At 34.7% G+C, this 26,621-nt stretch overlaps 1 protein-coding gene across 2 annotated transcripts in view; it reads left to right on the top strand.

Moving 5' to 3' along the window:
• Positions 1 to 25,536, top strand: part of LOC118271253 (head-specific guanylate cyclase) — a 105,001-nt gene extending 79,465 nt beyond the window's left edge. For both annotated transcript variants that reach the window (XM_050695868.1, XM_050695867.1), the window contains 7 exons: positions 6,556 to 6,735; positions 8,110 to 8,248; positions 10,817 to 10,983; positions 13,617 to 13,760; positions 15,306 to 15,460; positions 20,992 to 21,133; positions 23,018 to 25,536. In XM_050695868.1, coding sequence (XP_050551825.1) covers positions 6,556 to 6,735; positions 8,110 to 8,248; positions 10,817 to 10,983; positions 13,617 to 13,760; positions 15,306 to 15,460; positions 20,992 to 21,133; positions 23,018 to 23,122 — 1,032 coding nt within the window. In that variant the 3' untranslated portion in view covers positions 23,123 to 25,536. The remainder of the gene's footprint in view (positions 1 to 6,555; positions 6,736 to 8,109; positions 8,249 to 10,816; positions 10,984 to 13,616; positions 13,761 to 15,305; positions 15,461 to 20,991; positions 21,134 to 23,017) is intronic.
• Positions 25,537 to 26,621: the final 1,085 nt, after the last annotated feature.

The raw sequence follows: 26,621 nt of genomic DNA, 5'->3' as shown, positions 1-26,621 counted from the left end.
TAGCTCTGTCTGTTTGTCCGTTCTTAACTATGTTTGGTCAAGGAATTGAGCTCTCGGTAAAGGTTTGAACAAAGATTACGTTGCTCTGAATAACATTGAAACTATTGTTCGAGATTTCTAACAAAGAGACGTGGTTTGCGTTGCGTTAGAAGTTTTCTATTTGGATTTTTAGTGGGTTAGTTGTTGATTTTCAAGTGGTTTTATGTTTTAAGTAGACTTATAAAAACTTAAAGACTTACAAAAATATTAAGTAGACTTAATGTACTTATTAAAGACGAAATCGTTAGCATACAGAACACATCAGCTTACATGTGGCACCAATTTTTTCCAGTCAGAAAAACAAATAGGAAAAAATCTATGACAGTATGGGATCACCGCAAATAGGGAAATCGATTTTGTCAACACCATTAGTATTCCCACAGATGTCGTAAAAGTCCAGATGGGGCTTAAAAAGGCTGATGCCCGACCCGGAGCTGCGGACTAGCTAGCGGATTACCGGGGCTCCGGCTCGAAAAGCAGGAGTAGGAACAAGGTGGTTGAGAGCTTTCCCTCCTGAATAAATAAGGCGTTGTAAAAGTCGACTGGAGCTATACATTTGGCAGAGCCTGATATAATCAAGGAATGAAATACATTTCAACTTATTTAAGAGGTAGCTCGTTAACAATCTAGCAGGTGATTGTCAAGAACTTTAAAAGATGAACAGGTTGCTCATTCTTGTATTGAAAAACTATCCCAAAATTACACTACATGATAGTCCAACACCAAAAGTATCAGTAAAACGTTTACATGACAATGATTGCACGTGATATTTCCCGTACTTTATCAATGTCAGCGTTGACACCGCGCAATATGGGTGGCTTCAACATTCATTTGTTACATTACAAAAGTTCCAGATAACGTCGAATAAACTGCTGCATATAATGCAACAGTGATTGATTTGGATTTTAAACCCTTTTAAGCTAAATAAAAGGTGGGATTTTGTATGTGTTGATTGAGTTTTTGATGGAGTGGGATGTGGAGTGTGAAAAGTATTTTGTGAGTTTTAATTTGGATTTTTGAGTTGAGTTAGAGTAGTTTGACATTACTCCGTATTGAAGATTCGGTTGCAATCACAAAGAAAATAAATATAATTTGATCTTTTTTGAACTAACTTGACTTTGACTTTGGTAATAGGGGTGAAACGATAATTTGTTAATCTGTCTGTCTCTCTGTCTGTCTATCTGTTACTGAGATTATATTCAATAACACGTTGAGCAAACCCAACCCAAGATTCGAACCCGAGACTACACCTCTAAAGAGGCTCTTAATATTTAAATAAGTACTTTAGTGAAATACATTCTCATAATTATTTTTATGTATTTATAATACGTTACTCTGCACTAAGATGTTTTCTTCTGTCCTATGTGCGTTTATTAATTAATTTAACCCGCTACACGTTGCTGGTTGCCCAGCCACTGCACCAACCGTGAAGTATAATCATACATCAGTTAAATAATATATCTCCTTTGTTTAAAACAGTACAACCATGCATTTGTGTTCATTTGCAAAGTGACTTAAACTTAGTTTCTAAAGCTGAGAGCAATGCGAAGTTAGTTAAGTTACTTAGTAAACGAGCTATTGTTTCAAATCAAACGGTCGGAAGCTAATAAACGTGTTATGAATAAGTAAGTAAGATTAATTTTAACTTTAGTGATTAACTAGACTACCTAGCGGGTTTACCGGGGCTCCGGCTCGAAAAGCAGGAGTAGGAACGGGGTGGTTTTCAGTCAGTAAGAGTCTGACACTCTCTTTTGCCTCGCCCAAGGCAAGAGAAGTCATTGGATGATTTTACCCCCTTAAAAAAAGCTGTTGCACACGGCTTTATCTGCTGCCGCGTAAAATAACGATTTCTGACAGAATTTGGGTTTATGATTTTTCCAAATAAAAGCCTTAGTTAGCTCCTTATTACATAAGCTACCTGTCAATAAAATCGGTCCAGCCATTTCACAGACTAGCCGGACCAAACAAACAGATATACAGACAAAAAAAAATGTAAAAAAAGAAATCATAGTATCTAATGGAAAAGCTCTCTTAAACAAAAAAACAGCCAAGTCAAAGAAAAACAATACAAAAATGTAGTACATTGTAGGTAAGTACTTATGTACAACGTGAACAAAGCACTATTTTTGTACTGTTCACACCGACATCCAGTATTTTACTAAACGCTGAACAAAATGTACAGAAATAAACAACACCCTGTATTAACACGACAACTGTGAAGATTTAGCTCTGTTCCTTTAGCTTTAGTTTTTAGAACACCATTTGTTTGTAGTTCTGTTTGCTTTTGTAAAAAGAAAAATTGTAGCTATTTTTGTTTTTTGTTTTTTTACGTGATACGTATGTATTACGCTTTTTATTCTTCGAAGGGATAGACATGACTGCGAATTGCCTAGCGGGTTAACGGGGCTCTGGTTGCAGGAATAGCAATGGTGTGGTTTTTAGTCAGTAAGAGTCCTACAGTCGAGCTACGGACTACCTAGCAGGTTTACTGGGGCTCCGGCTCGAAAAGCAGGAGTAGGAATGGGGTGGTTTTAGTCAGTATGAGTCTTACACTCCCTTTCGCCACGACCAAAGCGGGAGAAGTAATTTCAAACAGATTTTCCACTCAATACAAAAAAAAAAAAAGAAAAAGAGCCTATGGAAAAATACAACGCGAAATTTTACAATTTAATTTCCACCAAAAATTTTTCCTTACACCCACACCCAAGGGACATTTACAAAAATAAATTAACAACTTTAATTTACATTACAATAGTAATGAAATTCGCTTGTACCCACGAATTTAAACTTACTCAATCCTTTTTCCTTCTAACCATACAACCTCTGACGAAAATAGCTTTATCCTCCGAATTCCTCTGTTTTGCAAAATCCAGTGTATCTCGCCCTATAAGTTGTAAGTAGTTTGTTTGTGTTGTAGGTAGATATAAACTAACCTTCGCAGACCCTCATTAAATACAAGAGAGTACTAAAATGTAACTGGTCTTTGTTGAATCATTTTTGTTCGTTGTTTTTTTTTTGTGTAATAGTGTATTTGATAATGTGGTCATTTAAGTTATGTTTCTCTTCATCATCAGCTGAAAATGTGAACTGGTGAAGAAATGCCTCTTTTTAAAAAATATTGTTTGGTAGCAATGTGTTTTTTTTTTAAAGCGTTGTTCCACACAACGACTTTTTCCTAAGTCGTAGGTGCGTATACGAACATACAATTTATGACATACTTAGATATTAAAACCAAAACTTTTAATCACATCTCCTAAACAAACATTCAGCGTAAACAATAATAATAATAACCGATATTTTCATTTTACTCCGATTCTCGTATTTCTAAGAAATAAAGAGATTTTTGTAAAACAAAAATAACATTTACTACCCCGAGGGATTAAAAGACAGAAAGAACGAGTTGATATATCGAATTTGGTTGAACAAAATCGATGTTCAACTGTCTTTTTTTTAATAAATACTTTTTCTTTATGCTGTAAAACTCGTCTTGGCTATGTACGAAATAATGTGATTATTTTTATTGTTCAGAGGTAAAAATAACACTGGAAAATATAACTAATATAATCGTCACGTTTTTTTATCCCTGAAGGAGTAGGATGTGTACATTACGACATGTATGCCACTGTACAATGTACATTCACTTTTCACCATTTGTATTATAAGTCCCATGTTAAAGAGGGATGAGAGACTCCGTGCTATTACTGAAAAATTTTCGAAAAACCCAAAAATAGGAGCCCCGCGGGGTGGGTCTCCGTTGCCGTTGCGTTATCTAATTTGACCAAAATTTGGTTATAATTTCATATTAAACTGCAATGCGGTTTGGTGGTCTTTGACTATTTTTGGGTCCATTTTGATTTATTTGGATGTCATTTACTTTAATTGGACAGCAAGATGTATAAATGGTCACAGTTTTAAATTAAAATGCTGTTTTAATTATAGTGCTCATTTACTATTTTACCCTGTTGTATAATTCTAAAACAGATGATCAGTACAGGCTTATGTTTATAAGCCTAGCAATATACCACAATAAATATTTAAACCAATCTAACTACTTCACTGTGTACCCAAGATCTGTACCTACAATTTATTATGAAGTTTATTAGGTGTAAAATTTTGAATAAAATTCTAGACCCAATGGTAGGGAAGGGACCATTCTTGCTGTGTACACTGTAAATAAAGGGAGTGACCCGGAAAATGTTCCCACCTCGAAGGGTAGACTGAAATACTGCTTTATTTAAAAACATTATTATCTGCGTAGTTTGTTTAGGAAAATAAATATGTACTTCCAATGTTTTTTTTTATTTTATTCAGTTGTTTATTATTAACTGTATTTATTGTTGTTTAAGTGATCACGGTTGTTGCTCAAAATTACTAGTCTTATTAACATTATTTTGATTAAAGTGAAAGGTGGTGTGTATGTTGGTAATCAACCATGTCAAAATGGATGAAGCAATCGGAATGAAAACAGAAGTGAAATCGCTGCCAGAATTGACAATAGGGTAGATGACTAATTTTTATTTTTATTTCCGTCTTGTACATACAATATAAGAAACAAATACTTTCAAGGATACATCAATTTGAAATATCGCATGACGTTACTTCTAGGTACGTTTTATACGTAGAAATTACGTATTTTCTCTCAGTCCTAAACTTTGATTCGTTTTATCTAAGTATTGTTATTTTATATGACAAAATAAAAAAATAATTGTCTAATATTTTTCATTACCAAACTAACGTACTAAATATACATTTAATTTTCATACCCCATCACCATCCCTATGTAACGAACAAACATACTTTCACATTTATAATACAACATTAGTTGGGATCCCATAAACCCGTTTTCCCACACGCATTAATCTTTTATTACAAAAACATAACGCTTAATGTTGTCGCTAAGTGTTCCACATAACGCGCGGGTAATTGCCTCCCACGCTATATACACATGCTTAGGTACTTTAGCATATTATAGAGACAGCATAATAATAGGTTGTATTCTACGAGTATGTATATACTCTAATTTATTATTGATTGATTTTACTTAAAGTATCTCGTCTGCGAGTCCTATCCGAAGTTATTGATATTAAAGCATCTACTCAAAAAAGTAAACTAGATAAGTGATTAATTCTTTCAGTTAGTTATTCTTGCGTTTATCTGCGAACACGTAACTCTGTAACCAAATATGTTATGATGGTGTTTTAAAAAAGAGAATAAGTATGAAAGAGCTTGGGAACCAGTTTTTTTTATATGGGACAAGCCCTACGACCTCCCAAACTGCTGCAAGTCCTGTAGATCCATCGACGAAAACACCGGCACACTGAAGTCCGGCGCGTCCCAGGGACATGAATAACGTTCTTGAATCACGCAGCGAAATAAATCAAAACCAATATTTAGAGGAGAATAAAGGAAACGATAATATCCAGTGAATTCAAGTCTATGTAATTCCTGAATAAAAATTACTATCTATAACCACTTTTCTACACATTTTTCTCTCCTAATTGACAATAAACATACATCCCGAACATAATATAATATACCTGAACTAATTCTCTACCAAACACTCCAATATAGCTCTTATATACAACAACATTAAAACCACAATCGGCCTGTAATTTTATTCACCAACGCATAAAGTTTCGGCACCGTCAAACAGTTTCAGATAAGATTAAAGAGCTTAGTTATGTTTTATCTTTATACTTTGTACTAAAATATAAACCTTGGGATTAAAATTACCATTGTATTAAAATACTAAATAAAAACCTTTACAATTTTATTATAAAAGGAAAAATCTGAAACGAGGAAAATGGTTTCAAAGGACAGAATTCTCAGATTTATATATTTTTTTTTTCTAATTAAAATGAACTTTATTTATAAGTATATTTGAAACTGCTAATTTTAGTTTTCTTGGAATATAAAATAAGTATTGTGTTAATGGACGCGACTTTTTATTAAAGGAAAGAAGGCGGAAATAGTAATTGTGATGACACGTGTATTATTAACCGACTTTTCAATTCGGCCGGTATGTTTTTTTTTCTGTATGTACACCGATTTCGCCGAGCTTTATGGCTTCTAAACTATCAGTGGGTAGACACAGGCAGTGCAATGACGGTTATTTTTAGGATTTTAGTTTGAGGTTTTTAGTTTTAGGAAGTTAAGCGTAGTTTCATTTCTATTTTGCTTTTGCCCCACACCAAAGACTCTATGGTCACACATAAGTGCTAAAACTGCGATTTGGAAAAGGTTACGATCAAGGTATTTTCTTTTAGACGACTTAAATGGCCAAATTATTCCCCTCTCCATTCCCGAATCCCCAACAAACCTCATATTCCTATGTGTATCCTACAAATGCGTTATCAGCTTAGCCTTTTGGTCAAAGGCTGGCAACGCACTTGTAACGCCTCTAATATTTCGGGTGTCCATAGGCGATGCCGATTGCTTACCATCACGTGATCCATCTGCTCGTTTACGGGTTTATCTCATAAGAAAAACCTTCTAAATCTTATTTTTTGTTCACAGGGTCTGGAGATCAAAGGTCAGATGGTGTTCTGTTCCGAGTCAGACTCTCTCCTGTTCGTGGGGTCACCATTCCTGGATGGACTCGAAGGTCTCACTGGCAGGGGTCTCTTCATATCAGATATACCTCTGCATGATGCCACGAGAGATGTCATTCTGGTTGGCGAACAGGCTCGAGCGCAGGTGAGAATTTTTATTTAAAGCTATGTTGATTTCAAGATCACTACTTATTTAGAAATCGTCTTTTTCAAAAGAAAACGCTAACTAATTTTAGACTGGAATGTGGTAATACCGTATATCTTTCTAACTTAAGAAAAGCTGTTACATTTTACTCAAGAAACGAAACTGTGTGAAAAATCCTTACCAAGGCAATTCATAGGCAATTTCAACATTAATTAATTAATTCAAAAATTATACTTAATCTTTCTTTATCATTCATAGCCGTATAACATCAAAAGCTGAAAACAGAAAAGTTTCCAAACAACTTTAAACAACAATAGAACATTTCAAAAAACATGTGCACTTGACAATTTTCTTCGTCGATTTTCAAACAAAATACCAAAGGCTTAGGAACTAGAAGTAGTTTTAAAAGAGTCGTTTGAAAATGACACTTGTTGAACATCTTCAAGCCTTCTGTCTATAGTCTAAAGCAGTGTGCTTGAAATGTGCTTTGTGGAGACCAGAACTTGGTTCAAGAGGTCGATGATGGCCTTGTTAAGAGTTTAAGTTGAATCTGTTGTGAAATTATTGGCATAAATGAATGATTTAAGTTTGCAGCAGTGTAAGATATTCCAGATTCACTTTTTAAAGAAAAATCCCAAAAGTTTTAGTTCATACAACTAATGTAACTATTAGTGCTACCATACAGCGGTTATATAACGTTATACAACAATGTGTAACAATAACATTTGTGTTTAAACAAATTATAACAGTGGTTGTAGAGTATGTTACATGCTGTTATAAATGAAATAAACACAATGTTGTATAACGTTATATAACTGCTGTGTGGGAGCACCATAAGTCTTTACATTCTTCTAAGACATAAACATGTCGTTTTAGACATACTGTGTAGTAAACATGTTTTTCAAGACATAATTTTCCATTGTAATTGAACAGAATAGGGATGAATTTAGTCCGTCAGTTAGGTAATGAAAAATTATTAGCCACATATTTGATTATTTTGTCATATAAAACGACAATCAAAGTTTAAGAGTGGGAGCAAATACGTCAGTTCTACGTATAAAGTGTACCGAGAATTGACGTTACGCGATATTTGAAATCGATACATCGTTGAAAGTAATAGGTATATGTTTCTGTAAGAAAATAAAAAATACGTGTCTAATATTTTAAAATTATCTATAAGACGGACATTTAAATAAAAAATCATCATTTACTCTATTATTAAAACGTATATCATGCACTAAAGATCTTATCCTAAGACCCAATCACAAAATTACCGAAATATAAATAACGCATAATAATATTCTTCTTCTTCTCAATCGTACTTTCTTGGCAGAGTATATTAATATTAATGTTTACTTTTTTTCTTCTACAAAGGATGGGCTCCGCAGACGCATGGATAAGCTGAAGAACTCAATAGAAGAAGCCAGCAAAGCGGTAGACAAGGAGAGACAAAAGAACGTCAGTCTTCTGCACTTAATATTCCCACCCCATATAGCCAAGAGACTGTGGTTAGGTAAGTTTGTAAGTCAATTATCTGTTCGTACACTTTGAAATTGATTTATGTATGGTTTAATTTAAGTACGCACTATGTTTGATTAAAGTTTCCTTCAAGGGAATTGGATTGAGTTAGGCGTTAGTAGGAATTTAGTGAGTCGAACTTGTTTTGTGGCGCAGTTTACTTGAATCTTCTTGATTGCGTTGTCAGGCTAGTCCGGTTCTCGAATGAGAAGTTTCGTTTAATCTTCGGCTGTAGGTTTTATTGATTTACTAATAGAATTACTTGAAATAACGTTTTATTTTTAATTTCATATCAACACCTATTTATCTTCATTTCGTTCGTTCATTTTTGTTCACGAAAGTTCGCAATAAATAGAATTGTAGTATGCAATCTGCGAAGTCTTTTCGTTCGTTGAATTAGAGTAGGCCCAGGCTTCTGAGAGTATACAAAATCTTAAAATAGCTTTCCCCTGACCTTCTCAATGAGATTGGAGTTGGCACTAAGTAACTGAATTGGTTTGTTTTGTTTGATTTTATGTGGTATCTGCCCTTCAAAACTTGGTTTACGACGGTTTAGCTAGATTTTATGTAGGTCTTTGGGGTGTGGGATTACGAGTAGTTTCAAACTCTAGTTAGTTGATACGGGTATTAACAATCGTTTATTTTTATGCTACAGCCTAGATCAAGTCGCTTTTCCTACTAATCCAGTTTAAGAAATGTCTCAAATTGCATTTATTGGTCATCAATCTAGATACATTGTACTTTATAAGGACATTAGACTGTCTCGGGGAAGGGGCTTCGGGTTCAATTTCCGATTCGGTCAAGCTATGTTGGTTTCAGCTTTTCGAAAATTTCTCAGTAGTATCGTGTAGTCTGGGATTGTGCCCAGTAGACAATAGGCTCACCCCCTATTACATATGGATCCTATAACACAAATGGTGAAAACTTGATGTACTTTCAACAGTGACATTACGTGCTGTAATGTGCTCCTCTACCTACCCCTTCGAGGACAAAGGGCGTGATGATACTTTTTTAGAACTAAATGCTTTTTTTTTATATAGTCCACAATAACCATATTCTCTTTTACATCGTTTGTGTTGAACTTTATACTAAAAATACAGCACACATAAGCACCTTAGATTGGACCCTTTTATACCACAAGCCCTTAACAAGTCGTAAACCTGAAGCGTCTCAGTTTGTGACATTTGTTTCGGCACGCCGACGTGACGTCGCCTTGTCACGCAATATTGTCGTACAAACTCAATGGCGGGGTATATGAAATACTTTGAAAATGTTATTTTCTTTGTAAAGGTAAAGAATTTGTGTTGAGTAATTTCGTATTCTTGTTTGTTTGTTTTTAAGTGTTGTGAAGGGATTTGTTGGTTGTTGTGTAATGGAATTGTTTTCAGTGCGTGGCGTGGCTTTAAGCTCGCGTGATGTTTGTTACATGATAAGGTTTTAGTGTTTTGTTTTTACTTTTTACATTCTTCTTACGTTATGGAATAACGCGACGTCCTGTGTGAGCGATCTAGACGCGAAGGCGATGCGGTGCGAATTCCTGTGTCACCGCACCGCTTTGCGTTCGCTTCTTGATCGCTCATGCAGGACAACGCGTAAAGAGGATTCTAAGATTTGTCTAAATTTCATTTATTTAAATTAATTGTTCGTTCCAATACGTAACTTTCAATGAAGAAGAACGGGCAAGAAACGCCATGATTGGATCAATTTAAAGTTCATATTCGATTAGGATCTTATTTTGTCACTTACCTTACAGTAGACGGGATTATTATCAAACACCAAACGATTTGAAATTTTCATATCTCCATCCCAACAATAATAGATCCTTTACACAGATAATATTCATCAAAGAAATAAATCAACCATTCTATTTATGCCACCATGCAACAACCAGAACCACAATGGAGTAATAAACTATGGTAAATGGCAGACAGAAAATTAATTACTAAGTTTAATCACAAATTGTGTGCACTTTACAAGACAGGTGCGCCCAACGCTTATAATCCCATTTAGTTTACAACCGCATCGCTGAATAAATTAATGAAAATTATGTCCTGATGGATGTTCATCATTATGCGTGAATGCGTACATATATAACTAGCGAATGTAGGTGGTAGGACGCTTTTGGGTCATTTTTTGGATACAATTTCCAGGTTGTTTATTGTATGAAAAAACTATGTTTAGGAGGGTTAAAATGACTAAATCAATTTCAAGTCGCTTTGACTGTCCAGGGCGCTTACTCTTGAAACTAATTAATGAAAATTATGTCTCAAAGTCGATGAAATTTCTATTCAATAAGATCTTAACAATGAGTAATGTCATACAACTCCAAATGTAGTACGAAATATAAATCTAAACTCAATACCATGCAGTTTATTCGCTAGTGTTGCAAGTCAAGAGCTCGTCACAATATTTATGTCGATCAATCGGAATTGTAGTCGATAGTCAGGTCCCCAGGGGTTTTATATTACCATCCAATCAGAAAGCATTGAAAACAACCTCTCTAGAAGTCTATTATAATATTCTCTGCCTAATTCTTAAAAAAAAACTATTTCTTCTATCATAGGTGAGAAGATTGAAGCGAAGAGCCACGATGACGTCACAATGCTGTTCAGTGACATAGTTGGTTTTACATCAATATGTGCTACTGCTACTCCCATGATGGTGATCGCTATGCTTGAAGACCTATACAGCGTGTTTGATATCTTCTGTGAGGAACTTGACGTTTATAAGGTAAATTTTATTGTTATTTAGCATAATATATTTGTGGAATAAATCGTAGGTTTGTCCTAAAACTATGATCAGTCACCGCATTAAGAGTAACAACGGCTTTTAAATTTTCGGTAATCGAACTTAGATCATGAAGTCGCATACCAAAAATAAGGATTCTGACAAGCCTCCTGTAACGAGGAAAGTCGTTTTTTAACGGGTTCAATCGCTTTCTATATATTTTTGCTTATTTGTACACTGTCTCATAAAAAGTAATGAAAGTATTCTGACTGATTATGATTGGAACCAGTGGAAGGTAAAGTCAAAAACTAAAGTAAAAATATCTTTATAGACACAAATTATACAATATTATATCTGGTAGTAGTAATCTTAGTAAAGCACATAACTTTAAATCCAGCACTGCCGGTACTTAAATAGGAAACCTTGTGAAAGTAAAAAAAAGTAAAAGTAGAGAAAATAAGACAGGTAAAACAGATTGATATTGATGCCCTCCTTAATTAAACTTTAATACTGGCTGACAATGCAATCCAAACCAATGGGATGTAGACCAAAACTTTGTAAAAGGTTTTTCACAAGGGGTTGAACTGGGGTGAAAGTTGGTAGAAAGTTTTAAATTTAAGAGGGTGGTTCAAAGCCACAAGTAAAGGTAAAAAGGGGAGATTGACTGATTTATATAAAAACAAAGTCGATTGATCACGTCGGGAAATACCAAAATTATTGAGTTTAGAGACATTTTTGACTAAACGTGGCTTAATCTGTAATCTATACCTTCAAGCTACTGAATTAAGGTATCAATACAATATTTTACAGAATAATTTTTAATTCATAATTTTTTACAAATTTTCAATAGAAAGAGACAGTCCAGAAATCACGACATATGCTTCTAGTTAGTATTTACTTGGTAAAAACTTTTACATGATAGAATTATGTAATTCTATCATGTATGTGCGTACCGATACGACATTTAAACCTTCAAGAAAAGAGCGTATTCCTTTTCCAAGGCAGGAAACGCACCTGTGACTCTTCTGGTGTTGTAACTTTAATGGACGACTCTGATCGCTTACATCAGTATTAGGACCAATTTGCTTTACGTTGATCAAAAACGAAACGAGAGTGCGTTCGGTGCTCTGATTGACCGGTGCGAAAGAACCAACTAATCAGAATGCCGAACGCGCTCTCCTTTTGATCTCGTTAAACGTAAATCAAATTCGGAACAAGGATGATCCGTCTGCCCGTAGCCCATAAAAAATGTGCTAATTAAATTTTACTTACAAAGATTGTAAAACGATTTTTATACGAACACACGTTTTAAAACCCTTATCCTCACATTACCTGTTAAAAACTTGTAGTTAATTGTTCTCTTTTGATATTCAAATTAACTTAAACAGCTCCGTAATTTGAAACAAGCAGTACACAATTACTTTAGTAATTAGAATTGAATTTTGCCTTTACGAAACAAAATACTCGACTCTTCGGACGTTTGTTCATTTGGTCCAAAAGTCTTTTCGTCTTGTAATAAACAAACAGGTTTTAAGTCAAGATTTTTGGGAATTTCTAATCTAAATTCCTTATCAAAAGCGTCCACAACAAGATTAAGCCATTCTTCAAAAGAATTGGAGCTCTAATTTTCTTCGAAAAGGATAAACCTTCAAGTGGTTCTTCACCTGTTGTCTTATCAATTTCGTTTTTAATTAAAACATCAACGTTTTAATCAAGTGACAAGAGCCTTTGTACATCAAATAATACAAACGTAGTAGATAGACTGCCTCGTTGGTCGAGTAGTCGCAAGTGCGATTGCCGAACAAGGGGTCTCGGGCTCGATTCCCGGGTCGGCCAAATACTGGGCTTTTTTCGGATTTTCCGAAAATTTCTCGGTAGTAGTACGGAGTCTGGAATTGTGTCCAGTGTATGCCAATAGGCTCACCCCCTATTACATGGTACTTATAACATAAATGGGGAAAAGTGGGTGTACATTGTATAGCGGCATTACGTGCCGTAATATGCACCTCTGTCTACGCCTTCGGGGATAAAAGGCGTGCCGTTGTATGTGTGTAGTAGATAGCAGTGATCCATGTACTAATACAATGATAATTAAGGCGTGAACATAATTAATTTTCTAAGTGATTAATGATCTAGTAGTGAGTATAATTTACCTTGTAATGTAATTGGAAGATATCGCGTTGTTAAAAAGCATTTTTTAATGAAAATTCTCGGAATGTGTTTTGAAAAACGACGTGCTGACTCAGTTTTTACATTTATTCTGATAGGTAATGTAATTTATTGAAATGAAATGAGTCAGTTTTGTGTAATGTTAGCATACATTTTAATCTTTTTAGTCTGCGTCTAAATTATTTGCGTGTTCATCTGAATAAAGGTTGTTTATCTAGACTATTATTTACTGAATTAATTATTATGTTATCGGCTTACTCACGTATTTGTTTGACGAGGAACTCGACTAGTTTCAAGCCATGCTAGAGGCTCATATTCATGAGCAGCATTCCGCGACACACGCGAGTAGCAGCGCGACAATCGCCGCGTCGTGTACGTGAGTAAGCCGATAACATAATAATTAATTTAGTATGTTTCACGAAAGTTACAATAAAATTATTATTTACTGTCTATTTTTTGTTGTCTAGGTGGAAACAATAGGCGATGCGTACTGCGTGGCTAGTGGATTGCATCGTAAAATTGAGACTCATGCGCCACAGATTGCTTGGATGGCGCTACGCATGGTTGAGACTTGTGCTCAGCATTTAACGCATGAAGGAAACCCAATAAAGGTTAGTATTTATACTTACAATTTTTTACTATGATAACACGATAAGTGCCATAGGCGTACCCAGGGGGGAGGTTGGGGGTTCAAGTTAAGATGAAACTTAAGTAGCTAGTAACTGGGTATATTAATATATATTCTCATGAATGAAGGAAGTTCATGAGGGAAGTTTTGTTCGTTTTACTTTCTTGAACCCCTCCCGATACTAAAACCTGGCCTATGATAAGTGCAAACACTAAACATTCTGACAACACTATTTAAACCTAAGCTACTGTCATAACTCATACAGTGCGGATTGATTACGATGGGGTGACTTGCTTGCTCGCACTTGTATCCCGTAAAAACATGATGTTACGTTTACATGTTTATATGTTCTGACATTACGCAACCTATAATTTATTACGCGATAGTATAATTTTTAAATATGTCCTGAACCTTAAAGGTGCTTTTAAACTACAGATGTGCTATTTAGCTATGCTACGAAGATATTATAGCTAAGCTGTGAAACTATGTGATTATTTTCACTGATTACTAAGCTATGTAGCTGTGCGGGGAAGACGCGCAGCTCGAGTATGCGATGTATCGATAGTAGGGAAGCCATCCATATAAAAAACATGGCTTGACTGAGTCCGTTTCCACCAGTGCTAAGCTACGTGTACCAATGAATATGATTGGTAGAAGCTGTATCCACAGTAATGTAGCATAATAATGCTACATTACTATGCTTTATTATGCTACATTACTGTGGATAACTTTTCCTAAAGTGAAGTTAGTGCCCTAAAGCTACTTTTTCTTAGAAATCTTGTTCTTCTCATATAATTTTAGCTACAAAAACATGACCAGATTGTTAGTTGTGTATAAAACTTTGATTAACCTCTGCGACCTCCTTAATGAGTTTAAGGTAAACGCCGTTGTTTGCATTCTGAGGCAAGTTGTTGGTTCTTTGAGGGAATTAGGTTGCGTTAGCACATACACACAGACTTTATAGTTTCACACTATTCTTTAATTATTTTCTTAATTAGGTTCGGTATTTTTCTTGGTCTTTTACGTGTAGAAACAGTTTTTAACGCTTTAACCTCTTGTCTGTCGGTATATGAGACATAATAGAAAACACATTGTGTCTCGCGTAGTTCTGCGTATCGCTATACAACGGGTTAAAGTAAGCAAAGAACTTCCTAATAGACACTGAATTTAAACATAACCCTTGAGAATATGGTCCTTACATGCGTAGAAGGACCAGATAAAAGAAATTAACATATATACAAAAAAAAATATATATTTGATGACTTACTTAAAAAACAACTTTGCAGCATATTAGTATCTTCTCCTGTGTCTTGGGTGCATTTACAAAGATACAAGTTCATATACACATTAGACCCAGACCCAAAACAACAATCTGTAGATCACACAAGGAGTTTCTCCGTGCGGGAATGGAATCCGCGACACGTTGCACGTCAGCCAGTTGCCTAGCCACCGCGTCAACTTATGTATTTCTATCTCTTTCTTTATTTGGTTTCTCAACTAAACAATATGTTTTTTTTATTGTTCCTAGATGCGTATAGGTCTTCACACTGGAACAGTACTAGCTGGAGTCGTCGGGAAGACCATGTTGAAGTACTGCCTATTTGGACACAACGTCACGCTTGCCAACAAGTTCGAGTCTGGCTCCGAACCTTTGAAGATCAACGTCAGTCCGACTACTTATGAGTAAGTTTTTTAAATATATTTTTTTTAATTTAAGCAACGGAGATATAATGGTCTTTACGTAGGTATAATGACCTGTATTATACGATAAATGAATGGTTTTTTACAAAATTTTGTCTGAATTGGAAACAACGTAATGACACAATAATTATTTGAGTATACAGGGTGTAAGCGGAACGCTCCCGAAAAACGCCACAAATTGTTTATGATTTTATCATTTTAATCTTTTTTGTGTTTGTATTATTCATGCTATATTAAAATTCAGCATTAGATTACAACTATTATTACTTAAAATAAACATTGAATTCTTAAATACACGTTTTTTACCATCACCTGTTTGCGACGTTTGGGAGCGTTCCGCTTACACCCTGTAGAGGTCGGTTCATATTTGACGTAAAATACGTCGAGCGTATCATCAGTTGCACTAACGTATAATCGGTTGACTGTGAATGGTCAAGTGTTTTTCTATACATTTGTCTGTTTTGGCGTTACGCGACCGATAATACGCGACGCATGTTCTTTTAGATATGAATCGACCATAGAAGTATGTTTTCCGCAGTAAATAAACTAAATTCATCGAATTCCACATTAAATACGTTACTTAATATTATCAAAATGCATAGAATTTTGCCATGTATTTATAACTAGTTAGAGTAATACCTTGATTTATCTTGATAATATATTTAAGCATAAAATAAATCAAACAGCTACCATCAAAAGACTTCCTCAGTACCTCAACACAAAGAGATTTATTCCAACGAACCATTACTATTACAAAATGGACTAGTCTATCTACCCATCCACCTAAATATTAGTCCAATCGAAATACTAGTTCATTCATTTGAAATGGAATTCTGTTCAAAGGGAGATATCTCAAGCTTCGAATCTTCGGAAGCCAGAGTGGTGCTTTACTATAGTCTATAGAATTGTTCTCATTGGCCGAAATTGTGGTGAATTTGCAGTATTTCTGGAATTATACTGTTTCAATGCTGTTTGGGTAATGTCTTTGATCCGATACTGAGATAAATTACAGACAATAAAAGACTTCGAAATAAAGCATCTAGTACACGTTTGTTTAGTATAGATAACTTAGTACTCGAAGTGAACGAAAATTTTATTAATATTTTAGTCATAGGTACTTATTAGCTAGTAATTCAGTTTATATACAAACTGTATTATTTACGGTTACTTATTCGGATAATATTATGCCATCATGTTCGATTCATCGTGTTTCATACCCGGAGCTGCGGACTTCCTAGGGGGTACCGGGGCTTCGGCTCAAAGAGCAGGAGTAGGATCGGGGAAGTTTTTAGTTAGTGAGAGACTAACACTCCCTCTCGCCTCACCCAATGCGGGAAAAGTAGCTGGGTGTTTTTTCTTACTAAAAAAAAAAAAAAGGATTTACGTTATTAAACCGTTATTTTTTATTTTTAAAAAAGGATAAGGATGCCCAGGGAAGACTGCTAGACGGCATCGAATTAAAGCAAAGTTTTACATTCTATCGATGGCTCCTACGTATATGGGCCAAAATGCAAAATTACAACTTTACAGGAGAGGCTTCCAAAGTTTAAATTTGCTATAACTTCGGATTAACAAAACCGATCTTTACGATTTTTTGCATGTTTGCTAAGACAACTATCCTCCTCATTTATACTATAGTATTATATATATACATATATAGGTTTTTTTTTAACGTCACATTGGCCCTTCTACGTTAATTTTTGTTTAAATAATTTTTCTTTAAAAACACCCTAAAAGGGCCAATGTGTCATATTGGCCATTATACGCGTATTGCGCTAATTAGCATAAAGTATATATTTTTAACATTTTTTACCCATAAAATCAAGTAACAATTGAAGTAGTTGATAATTAAATAACAAGAATATAAGCTATTTAGATATTTAGTTATTTATGTCACATTGACACTTATACGTTTTAAAATCTGGTAGCCTACGAACCGAGTTCTCAGTTAGATCATTTAATTAATAAAAAAACACGCAATAGTTTTATACATTTATTGAAATAAATATTGAATTAGCCTTAAAACTTCACTCATGGACCCAGTTTTTTGGTATTTTCATAATAAAAAATCAACAAAAAATCAGTAAGAAGAAATCTGTTACTGGAGATCTTAGTTTGATTAACAAAATAATGTACTTCACATTATTATTTTCTTAATAAGGTTACAAAAAATAACAAACTTATAAACCTATTATAATCTGTAAACAAAGTATAAAAATCACCGTAGTATCAAGTAACAAAATTACCAAAATCAACATAAGGTACTAGAAATTCTTAATAATCTTCACTAATTTTCTTAATTATCGCTTTCATTAATTGCCACAATGTCATTCGGTGTTACTAAATTTTCATAATAACTGTGGTATAAAAAGTCAAAAACGTCAAAATTATTTATTTCAATTAGACCAGGAAGGCACTTTTGAACGTCAAAGCAAATATAATAATATTAGTGACGTCTGTCTGTCGATCAGTCCTCTAGTGAAGCTATTTGCTCGTTCCAAAGTGTAGATTGGAGAAGAACGAGCAAGAAATTCCATAGGTTACTCTTTTCCAATCAGATTCACAATACAATTCTTGGTTACATTGTTTCGATTGCTTCAACTATGTGAGAACAATGTAAAACTAATATTCAGTCAAAGTGATAGAAAAAGAAAATAACCTTGAGGACAACAAACTCAATGCAGTCTGGAGCTGACCAGTCCCAGTTGACAGGCCACGTACACCAGCACCGCCCAACTCAACCATGTTGCAGGGAATCGAGCGATCCAATGCCCGTGCCACCGCCAATGAGACCTTTGAGAATTTTCTAATGTATCATTTTGTTTTTCTTGTTGAAGTGAATCATTTTCAAATATATCATTGAGCAGAGTTAAGCTGCAGTTTGTGAATATCTCACTGGCTCCAAATGGCAAAGGAGCTGCAGACAAAATAAATCAATCTAAGATAAGACCGTAATATTGTAAATAAAATAATAATAATAAGTCCGCAAGGCAGCTTGTGGCGAGCTGTTGGGCAGTGGCGACCCCACGGACCTGACTCCCGGGAGAGGCCCTACTTTTTAACTCCGGTTAGTACTCGTGACTATCCGGAGTGGCCTCTCCTACCTCATTCCTGCCCTAATTGACTAGTTTGACTGGAGATTCGCAAGAGTGAAGTTGCCTTCAGCTCCACTTGGGGGAAGGATGTATCCCAGTAAGATGCTGGTAGGGGTCTTGACCGTACTTCCGGGATTGCTCTGATAGCCGTGGGATGCCTCTCCTTCCTCAAGCAGCTCAACGTATGTTGCTCCCCTTGTCGCTACATGCTAGCGGCCGTTTCAGGGGGCCCATTATTGAGTTTGCGAGTCACCCCCTACCTGTTTATCCGTATTTTTCAATATTGGTCAGGGGCAGGGGCCATAGTAGTCCATAGTTACCATATTTACCAGTCCATTAGCCACCCACACCCATAACCCAATCATTTTCCTCCATATTGCACAATAGTCCTGCATCAGCCGGGGATTGTCCTTTGGTGTACTTCCATAGTGCATACAGGGATAATCGCCGGCTGATGTCCCATTACATTTAGATTAAAATTGTTCAACGGGCCTCTGTGAGTTGGCTTCGGCCCCTTGTACGCCTTCCAAAGGTCCGGGACCCTGTGTTGAGTCTTGACCATATTTACCAGTCCATTAGCCATTCACATCCAAAACCCAATCATTTTTCTTCCATATTGCACGATAGTCCTGCATCAGCCGGGGATTGTCCTTTGGTGTACTTCCATAGTGCATACAGGGATAATCGCCGGCTAATGGGATATCAGCCGGCGATTATCCCTGTATACATTTAGATTAGAATTGTTCAACGGGCCTCTGCGAGTTGGCTTCGGCTCCTCGTACGCCTTCCAAAGGTCCGGGACCCTGTGGTCCCGTGAATGGAAACGTAACTAATAATAATAGTAGTTCCAATAATATTTCAACCCGTGCACACATTAACAGGCCAAAAATAAAACAAATACTGTAAGGTGTAAGTGTTTTTTTTTAACAAAACACGTAAAATATATATGCCACATTGGCCGTTCATCCTAAAAACTCGTGTTATTTCGGTTAATTTATTTATAAAACAATAGTTAATCAAAGTTTAAAAATTGACTTGTCTGTAAAAAACATTATATGAAGTACTTATAGAGGTTATCATCGTTATTTTCTATAAAATCGTCGTTTTCATAACTTTAATCATTGCTCTGTGCACTGTTATTTTCATATCCCAGTGTCAAATTCACTAAATTCCGACTTCTAGACAACTTAGCACGATAATTGAATGCCATCTTTTACTTATAAACAAGTAGTAACACAAAAACACAGCAATTACAATTTTTGTATTCATCACATTGCGGCCGTTGCTCCGTTCAACGTATAAGTGTCAAATTGGCAGATTGGTCCAAACTACGACACAAACGCGCGGGAACTCCCTACGTATAAGTCTCGAACTACTCTTAGGACCTTGTACGTTAAAATTCATGTTACATATGCCGTTATACTGTAATAAAAAATCATGTTTCTATGCAGAAATCTCTTTTTTTTAAAAGCTCACCTAATTAATTACATCTTTAAGATGCGTTTACCATTAAAAACTCAAAATGGCTAAATTGTTAGTTTGGCCCATATACGTAGGAGCCATCGCTATACCGTATGAAATTGACTTAACTCATCAGTAAAACCAACGAACAGTTTTTAAGGACCCTATGGTAACAAAACTTACTTATCCCTTTATAATAACATTATACAAAGAGGCCATGTTTATGTCAAAAACTTAGAACATACAAAAAAGCAATTAGGTCAAGTCTAGCCTAAAACAAAATACACCTAAAGTGCTGTTACTAAAGGCTTTTACTTGATAAAATTCTGGGTAGAGTTTCCGTTGTGATCCATTAGTTTTGGCGTGAAAGGGTGCGCTTTATGACCAAAGTGGCACATATTTTAATGGTTTCATATGAGGCTATGTAACATACGATATGAGCATGTAAAGTTTGCCTTTAGGTATTTTTTATTGGAGTAGAGTTTCTTCATTGGATCGGAGTGTAATAACTCCAATAAGGTTGAGCAGTTGTATAAGAAAATGATTTAGATAGTTCACAATTGCAAAATAAAAGTTTTGATAATGAATTAAAGTCTTTGCCCGACCCAGGAATCGAACCCGAGACCCCTTGTCCGGCAGTCACACTTGCGACCACTCGACTAATGAGGCAGTCGATCAAAAATCAGTTTATCACAATAATTCTGAATAATGATTAGCCTATTCCAATCTATGATTTAAATGTAGCCCCATTGAGTACTAGGAATTTAAAGATGATAAATCATAATACCTATCCGATACACATTTTATTCGGCCTAAATATCAAAAACGATCTTACGAGACCCTAGTTTCGTAGAAACCCTTATTCGTTCTTTATGTCGAACATTTTTCAAAACCTCCCCGATAACCTACATAACAGATGTTTAGTCCGCAATTTTCTTAAATCAACAATTTTGACAGGTGGCTAATAAAATTCCCGGGCTTTGAGATGGAGCCCCGGGATCGTTCGTGTCTACCAAATTCGTTCCCAAAGGACATCCCGGGAACGTGTTATTTTCTTCACAAGTATTTACACCCGGGCACCGACCCTGCTGCCTCCCAGGTGAGATTTTATCCTCTTTTTTTAACTTTATGATATTTTTATAGATAGGAGTATTATTTGGTGTTTATGATGTCGATAATTTCGTGTTACGGTTTGTCTGGTTAGTTGTAATCGAACGATACATTAAACTGTTTCTTTAATTGTACCTATTTATTTTTAAATACCATTTATTAATATTATTGGAATTTTTAATTCAAATTATCGAATATGTTGTTCGAAAAGTCTATACCTGATTTGTAATTCAAATTTTTAACATATTTTATTTCTTCTAACTTACCTAAATTGTGCCCTGTAACTAAATTAATACTCGATCGTGACTAAACGCTAGGTTCAAACGATTTGACTCTTCAAAAACCAATTTCAACTAACTACCAATTTCGGTACGCTACTAGGCTGTCACTAGACTGTAATTAAATTTATGTTTGTCCAAATATTTGACGCTAGAAGTCAACCGAAAGTTCCACTAAGTGTTGGCCTAATTATTTCTAGAAAATTCCAGTCTACACTTTGATTATTCATGAGTTACTTAAAACTATTTTCTGTTAGTCACTAAGTTAATGTTTTAATAAATTCTAAACTTTATACAAGTATACTTTATACAAGTAACCTTGACATGTAAAGGTTAGGGTTTTAACAAAAGGGGTTTATAACAAAAAGTGTTGCAAAAAGGTGAAAGTTGAAGGAGAGATACAAAAAATGAATGAACAAGTCAGAGGTTTCATAATTATGAGCTTTGCGGTAGATTGCCGCATCATTATGACGCTGTCGCCATGTTGTTTTTTTACATTCAGTTTTTAATAGGGATGTGGTATACTTAATACTGAAATTGTAATTGGTAGATAGTGAATACTACACTATTAATTATTGAATGACTTTTGAGATTGTCATTGTTATGTTATAGAGATGTTCGATTTAGAAAATTGACCGCGATTTTGTCTGAGGCTTAAAGTATTAACTGCCGAAAGAAAACTAGTGAATGGCAAATCCTTCACTAAGCGCCAGTCATCACCGACGTGGTGGCGGTTTTTTTTATTATTTATTAGTAAGGGGTTTTTATTACATGGATATATTAAAACTATTGTACCATATACAAAGTAGCAGTTAACATAACAGTCTTTACTAATAATTGCATTTATATAAAATGATAGAAATAATTTAAAAAACATATAATGTCATATAAATTATGTTTATTACCAGTAAACAACAAAACTCTAAAATCTCTACAAATATTTTTAGAGACGTAAACTTTTTGTTTGTCCAAAACTAAGTACCGTACTAAAAAATAATTTCGAAGGTTTTATTAGATTGAATACGAAAAAAACAACTTTTTCAAGTCCATCAAAGTCAGATACTACTTTTTCTATTTCGAAAACTTCCTTATTTCGAACAACCGATATATCGCCGAAACTTTTAGTTTTTCTATGAATCTTTGATATCCTCCAATGGTTTGACGTAGTATTTTTTTGTGTTTCTATTACAAACTTTCGATTTTTTTATGAATTTTCTTTTAAGGTAAGCGTCCACAGGCCCGCATCGTACGCATCGGACGGATCGCATCAAACGGATTATTTTTTCAGACTGCGTCCACTGTATCAGCAGCGTTCGAATTGCTGACGCGAGTATTAGCAATCGGATTGCCGATCTCACTTTAACTCGGATTTTTGGCATCAGCATTCCGTATGACTTCATCGGTACGCATCGCATTTAGGCATTGCCGATGAGCGGTCCGTACGATGCGGATCAGTGGACGCAGTTGTGTGAGTTTCTATACACGACAAACTAAAATCTGTTGCGTGCGTCCGATGCGTATAATGCGGGCCTGTGGACGCTTACCCTTAGGGTGAGAATTTAAGTTCGATGTCTTGACGTGAGTTTTTTTGACAGGTCAAACATATACAGGACGCCTTGAAAGATTTCAACATTGGTCAGACGAAACCAGATGACATAGAAAACGACGAATCGAGTGGAGCAACTGAATCTCAGAATTAAAATTCCAAAATCGATAATTGTAAATACTTCTCTCATAAATCGCTTTATCCAAAGAATTTGTTTCATGTAAAAATGACACTTAAATGTTTTAATACTCTTAGATTTTAAGCGTTTTTCCTTTGACGTGGTTAGTTAAGAATTTTGTGGCTATGTTGTTGAAACTGATTGCTTTTCTGTTAGTTGTAATTTAGTGCTAATGATAATTACGATGATACTGCGTACGTGTATACAAGTTATGTATAGCGCATTTTAATTCACTAATAGTGACATTATTGTAATGTTTCTGTGTATTATAATAATTTTGAAATCTGTACCTGTGGATATTATTAGGTATTTAGATGTGTTTCTCTTAAGAATTAATTTAATTTGTCTTTGTGCTTTTGAAAACAAAAATGTCTGTCGCAAATAGAACTATCTTTTTCTAAATCTGTTTTAATGCTTGAGAGTTGCATAACCTATGTCTAAAACGTTAAGTTGCATTTCAGTTATCTCTCTATCTATTTACTTTATAATAATACTTCATAAAAATGACTCTATTTACTAAAGTAAAGGATGTTCATATAAATCCCATAAAAATTTAGTCCTAACTCATATAATCCGTAGTTCACATAACAATTTCATATTTGTACCAACACATTTTCATATAGAAGTAATTTTTAGTGATCTGTGTGAAGCTTTACTATGTAATCTTAAGAAATATGTACATAAAGTTGAACCTGGGATAATTACGACTTACATAGGTAGTAAAGCGAGGCTGTAGATAAAAAATATTGTATATTAAATACGTGTTTTGCTTCTAGATATAACTCGTTCAGTATAATAGAAAAAAACATTATAAGTACATATAAAATTTGAATTCATAATAGAAAATAGTTGGAACAGATTTGTAGCATTTTTTCCCAATTTTGTAGTTATTTTTTCGGCTTAGTAATATCGGCTTATTTAAAAAAAAAACACAGAAATGTTTTGTGATTTTTAGCGAAGTTCGATTCTAAATTCAATTTGTAAACTGTCATTTCTAATTTCGAATATAGCTAACTGACTTTTCGTGTTCTCCATTTTGATTTTATTTCAAATCATTGTCACATTTATTTCTTTTTCTAATTCCCATCTCGATGCTAAGATTTTTGATGAGAAACTTTTTATACTACCTATATTTTAATTTGTAATATTTATAATGTAGTGGTAAGTAAATAATGTATATTAAACTTCTGAACACTATACATACTTACAAAGAAGCGTATGTTCTAAAATAGTTAATGTGCTTACTGCGTACCTTGAATACTGTTAGGTATTGTAATTAATTAAATAAATAAATAAATAAAAATATTTGTTTTCATGGGTGATTCATCAACTCGTCCCTCCTACGGCCCATTTGGGACGACTTGCAGAAAATCAAAATAAATATTATTTTCATTCTGCAACTCGTCCCACGTTACTTTTTGGGTGGGATTTTAAACTTTATAATCGTTTGGTACAGTCAGTTAGACAAGATAATTTTAGTAATATTTTATAGTTAAGTATATTTCAATTCGTTTTGTTCATAGATTGTTCAATGAATGAAAATAATATTTATTTCGATTTTCTGCAAGTCGTCCCAAATGGGCCGTAGGTGGGACGAGTTGATGAATCACCCGTTTTCATATCTTTATCAAAAGCTATAACACTGCGTTCAAGATTACGGGTAAATTAGAACTCATTTTAAGAACCGAAGAACCAAGTAAATAGGTTCAAAATTATGTCTAAAATAACTTCGTAAGTCAACTCTATTTTCCGGAGCTGCGGACAACCTAGCGGGTTTACCGGGGCTCCGGCTCGACGGGCAGGAGTAGGAACGGGGTGGTTTTTAGTCAGTAAGAGTCTGACACTCCCTCTCGCCTCGCCCAAGGCGGGAGAAGTCATTGGATGATTTTCCACCCTCAAAAAAAAAAAAAAAAAAGTCAACTCTATTTAGGCGCTTTATAATATAATGTACACTATCAATACATTGAATGGTTGGTTCTCATTAAAAAAGGCATAATACGACCAATTTGTAATGTCATATTTCATATATACTTTTGACTTTACGCTATATATCTCTATGATGTATAAATAATATACTAGAATGTTCTACAGATTCTCTATATATACTCACAGGCTATTTATGTACTCAATATTCTATTATATATATAGCCATATACATTCCACATTGAAAAAAAAACGTTTAAATTTTTGCAGTGTTGTGATTTAGTGTATTAGATTAAATTATGTAATATAAACCGTTTGTTTGTTAAGATAAAGTTCATATTGCTATGCTTGAAAGTGTTTGCGTCACATATCGCATAGGTTACATTTAACTCTCATCTAGTCACTAATTGTAAGTAATTTTAGTGTTCTGTTATTTTATTATATGACTCTGCATGGGACAAAAAGCAGGTAATTCAGTATAGGTACATACTAAATGCATAACTCCAAAATTATATATCGACTTCTAAAAATATATTCTGAACCGATAAATCTACCATTTATGCTACGTTAAAGTTAATAAAAATAGTTGTTCCTTTAATTGAAATTGCAGAGTTATATAAAATAAATAATAGATCTTTTTGACTAGTAGTTAATTGTCATAATAGTTTTAGAGGATAATAATAATATAAAAGAGTCTACTTACTTTAATAGACAATAACGTACGCATTTTTATCTATCTCCGAATTAAAATTAATAGAGCTATTGGTATTTATTTCTAACACATATAGCAGAAACAGTCACACGTGTGATACTTATCATACTAGCTAGATTTATAAACAAACTAGCGACTCCGGTGCGGTTTCACTCGCTCTGCTCAGCGCCTATTAACCAAAGCGTGATGTTTTAGTTGAAAAATGGGCTTTCCAACACAAAAATAATTATTCAAATTGGACTAGTAGTTCCAGTGATAAGCCTGTTTAAGCAGATAAACAAACTCTTCAGCTTTATATAATACAGATAGATTAATAATCCAGTAGAATTTGCATGTACCAACATTGACATCGTCGTGAATACGCTGTGTAAACGTCACATAATATATACAGCATAATTTCACTTAATTTGTCAAGCCTCAGTGTCAATACCGCAACCGTACCGTTTGCAATAGTTTATTTGATTAGCGTTTAAATGATGGACATTTAAGTTGTCAAGCGTAACAGGACAAAATTGCGTTCACGGCGCTTTTTACGATCGTGTCCGCAGCGTCAACGCATCGTGACCGCGTGTCCCACGCACTTTGCAGAGTCAAGCCTCGTCTCTTCTAGGAGACAATATTTGTCGAAGCGACATATGTTCTCAGAGACATCGGGCAATGTCGGATGATGTCGGGCGACGTCAGACGACATCACCGCGACATTGTTGACTGTGCGACAAATGTTCCTAGTGGGGAAGATGCTTCATGGTAAGCCTGCTGTGCTTTTGTTTGTAAATCGGCAGTATGATAAGTTCATTTAGGTAGTGGTGATGTACACAGACAGAAGTTATTCTTTCTTCA

Source organism: Spodoptera frugiperda, chromosome 9 (genome assembly GCF_023101765.2).
Source record: "Spodoptera frugiperda isolate SF20-4 chromosome 9, AGI-APGP_CSIRO_Sfru_2.0, whole genome shotgun sequence".
NCBI lineage: Eukaryota > Metazoa > Arthropoda > Insecta > Lepidoptera > Noctuidae > Spodoptera > Spodoptera frugiperda.
The sequence above is the reverse complement of the archived record's forward strand: the minus strand, read 5'-3'. Positions and strand labels throughout refer to the sequence as shown.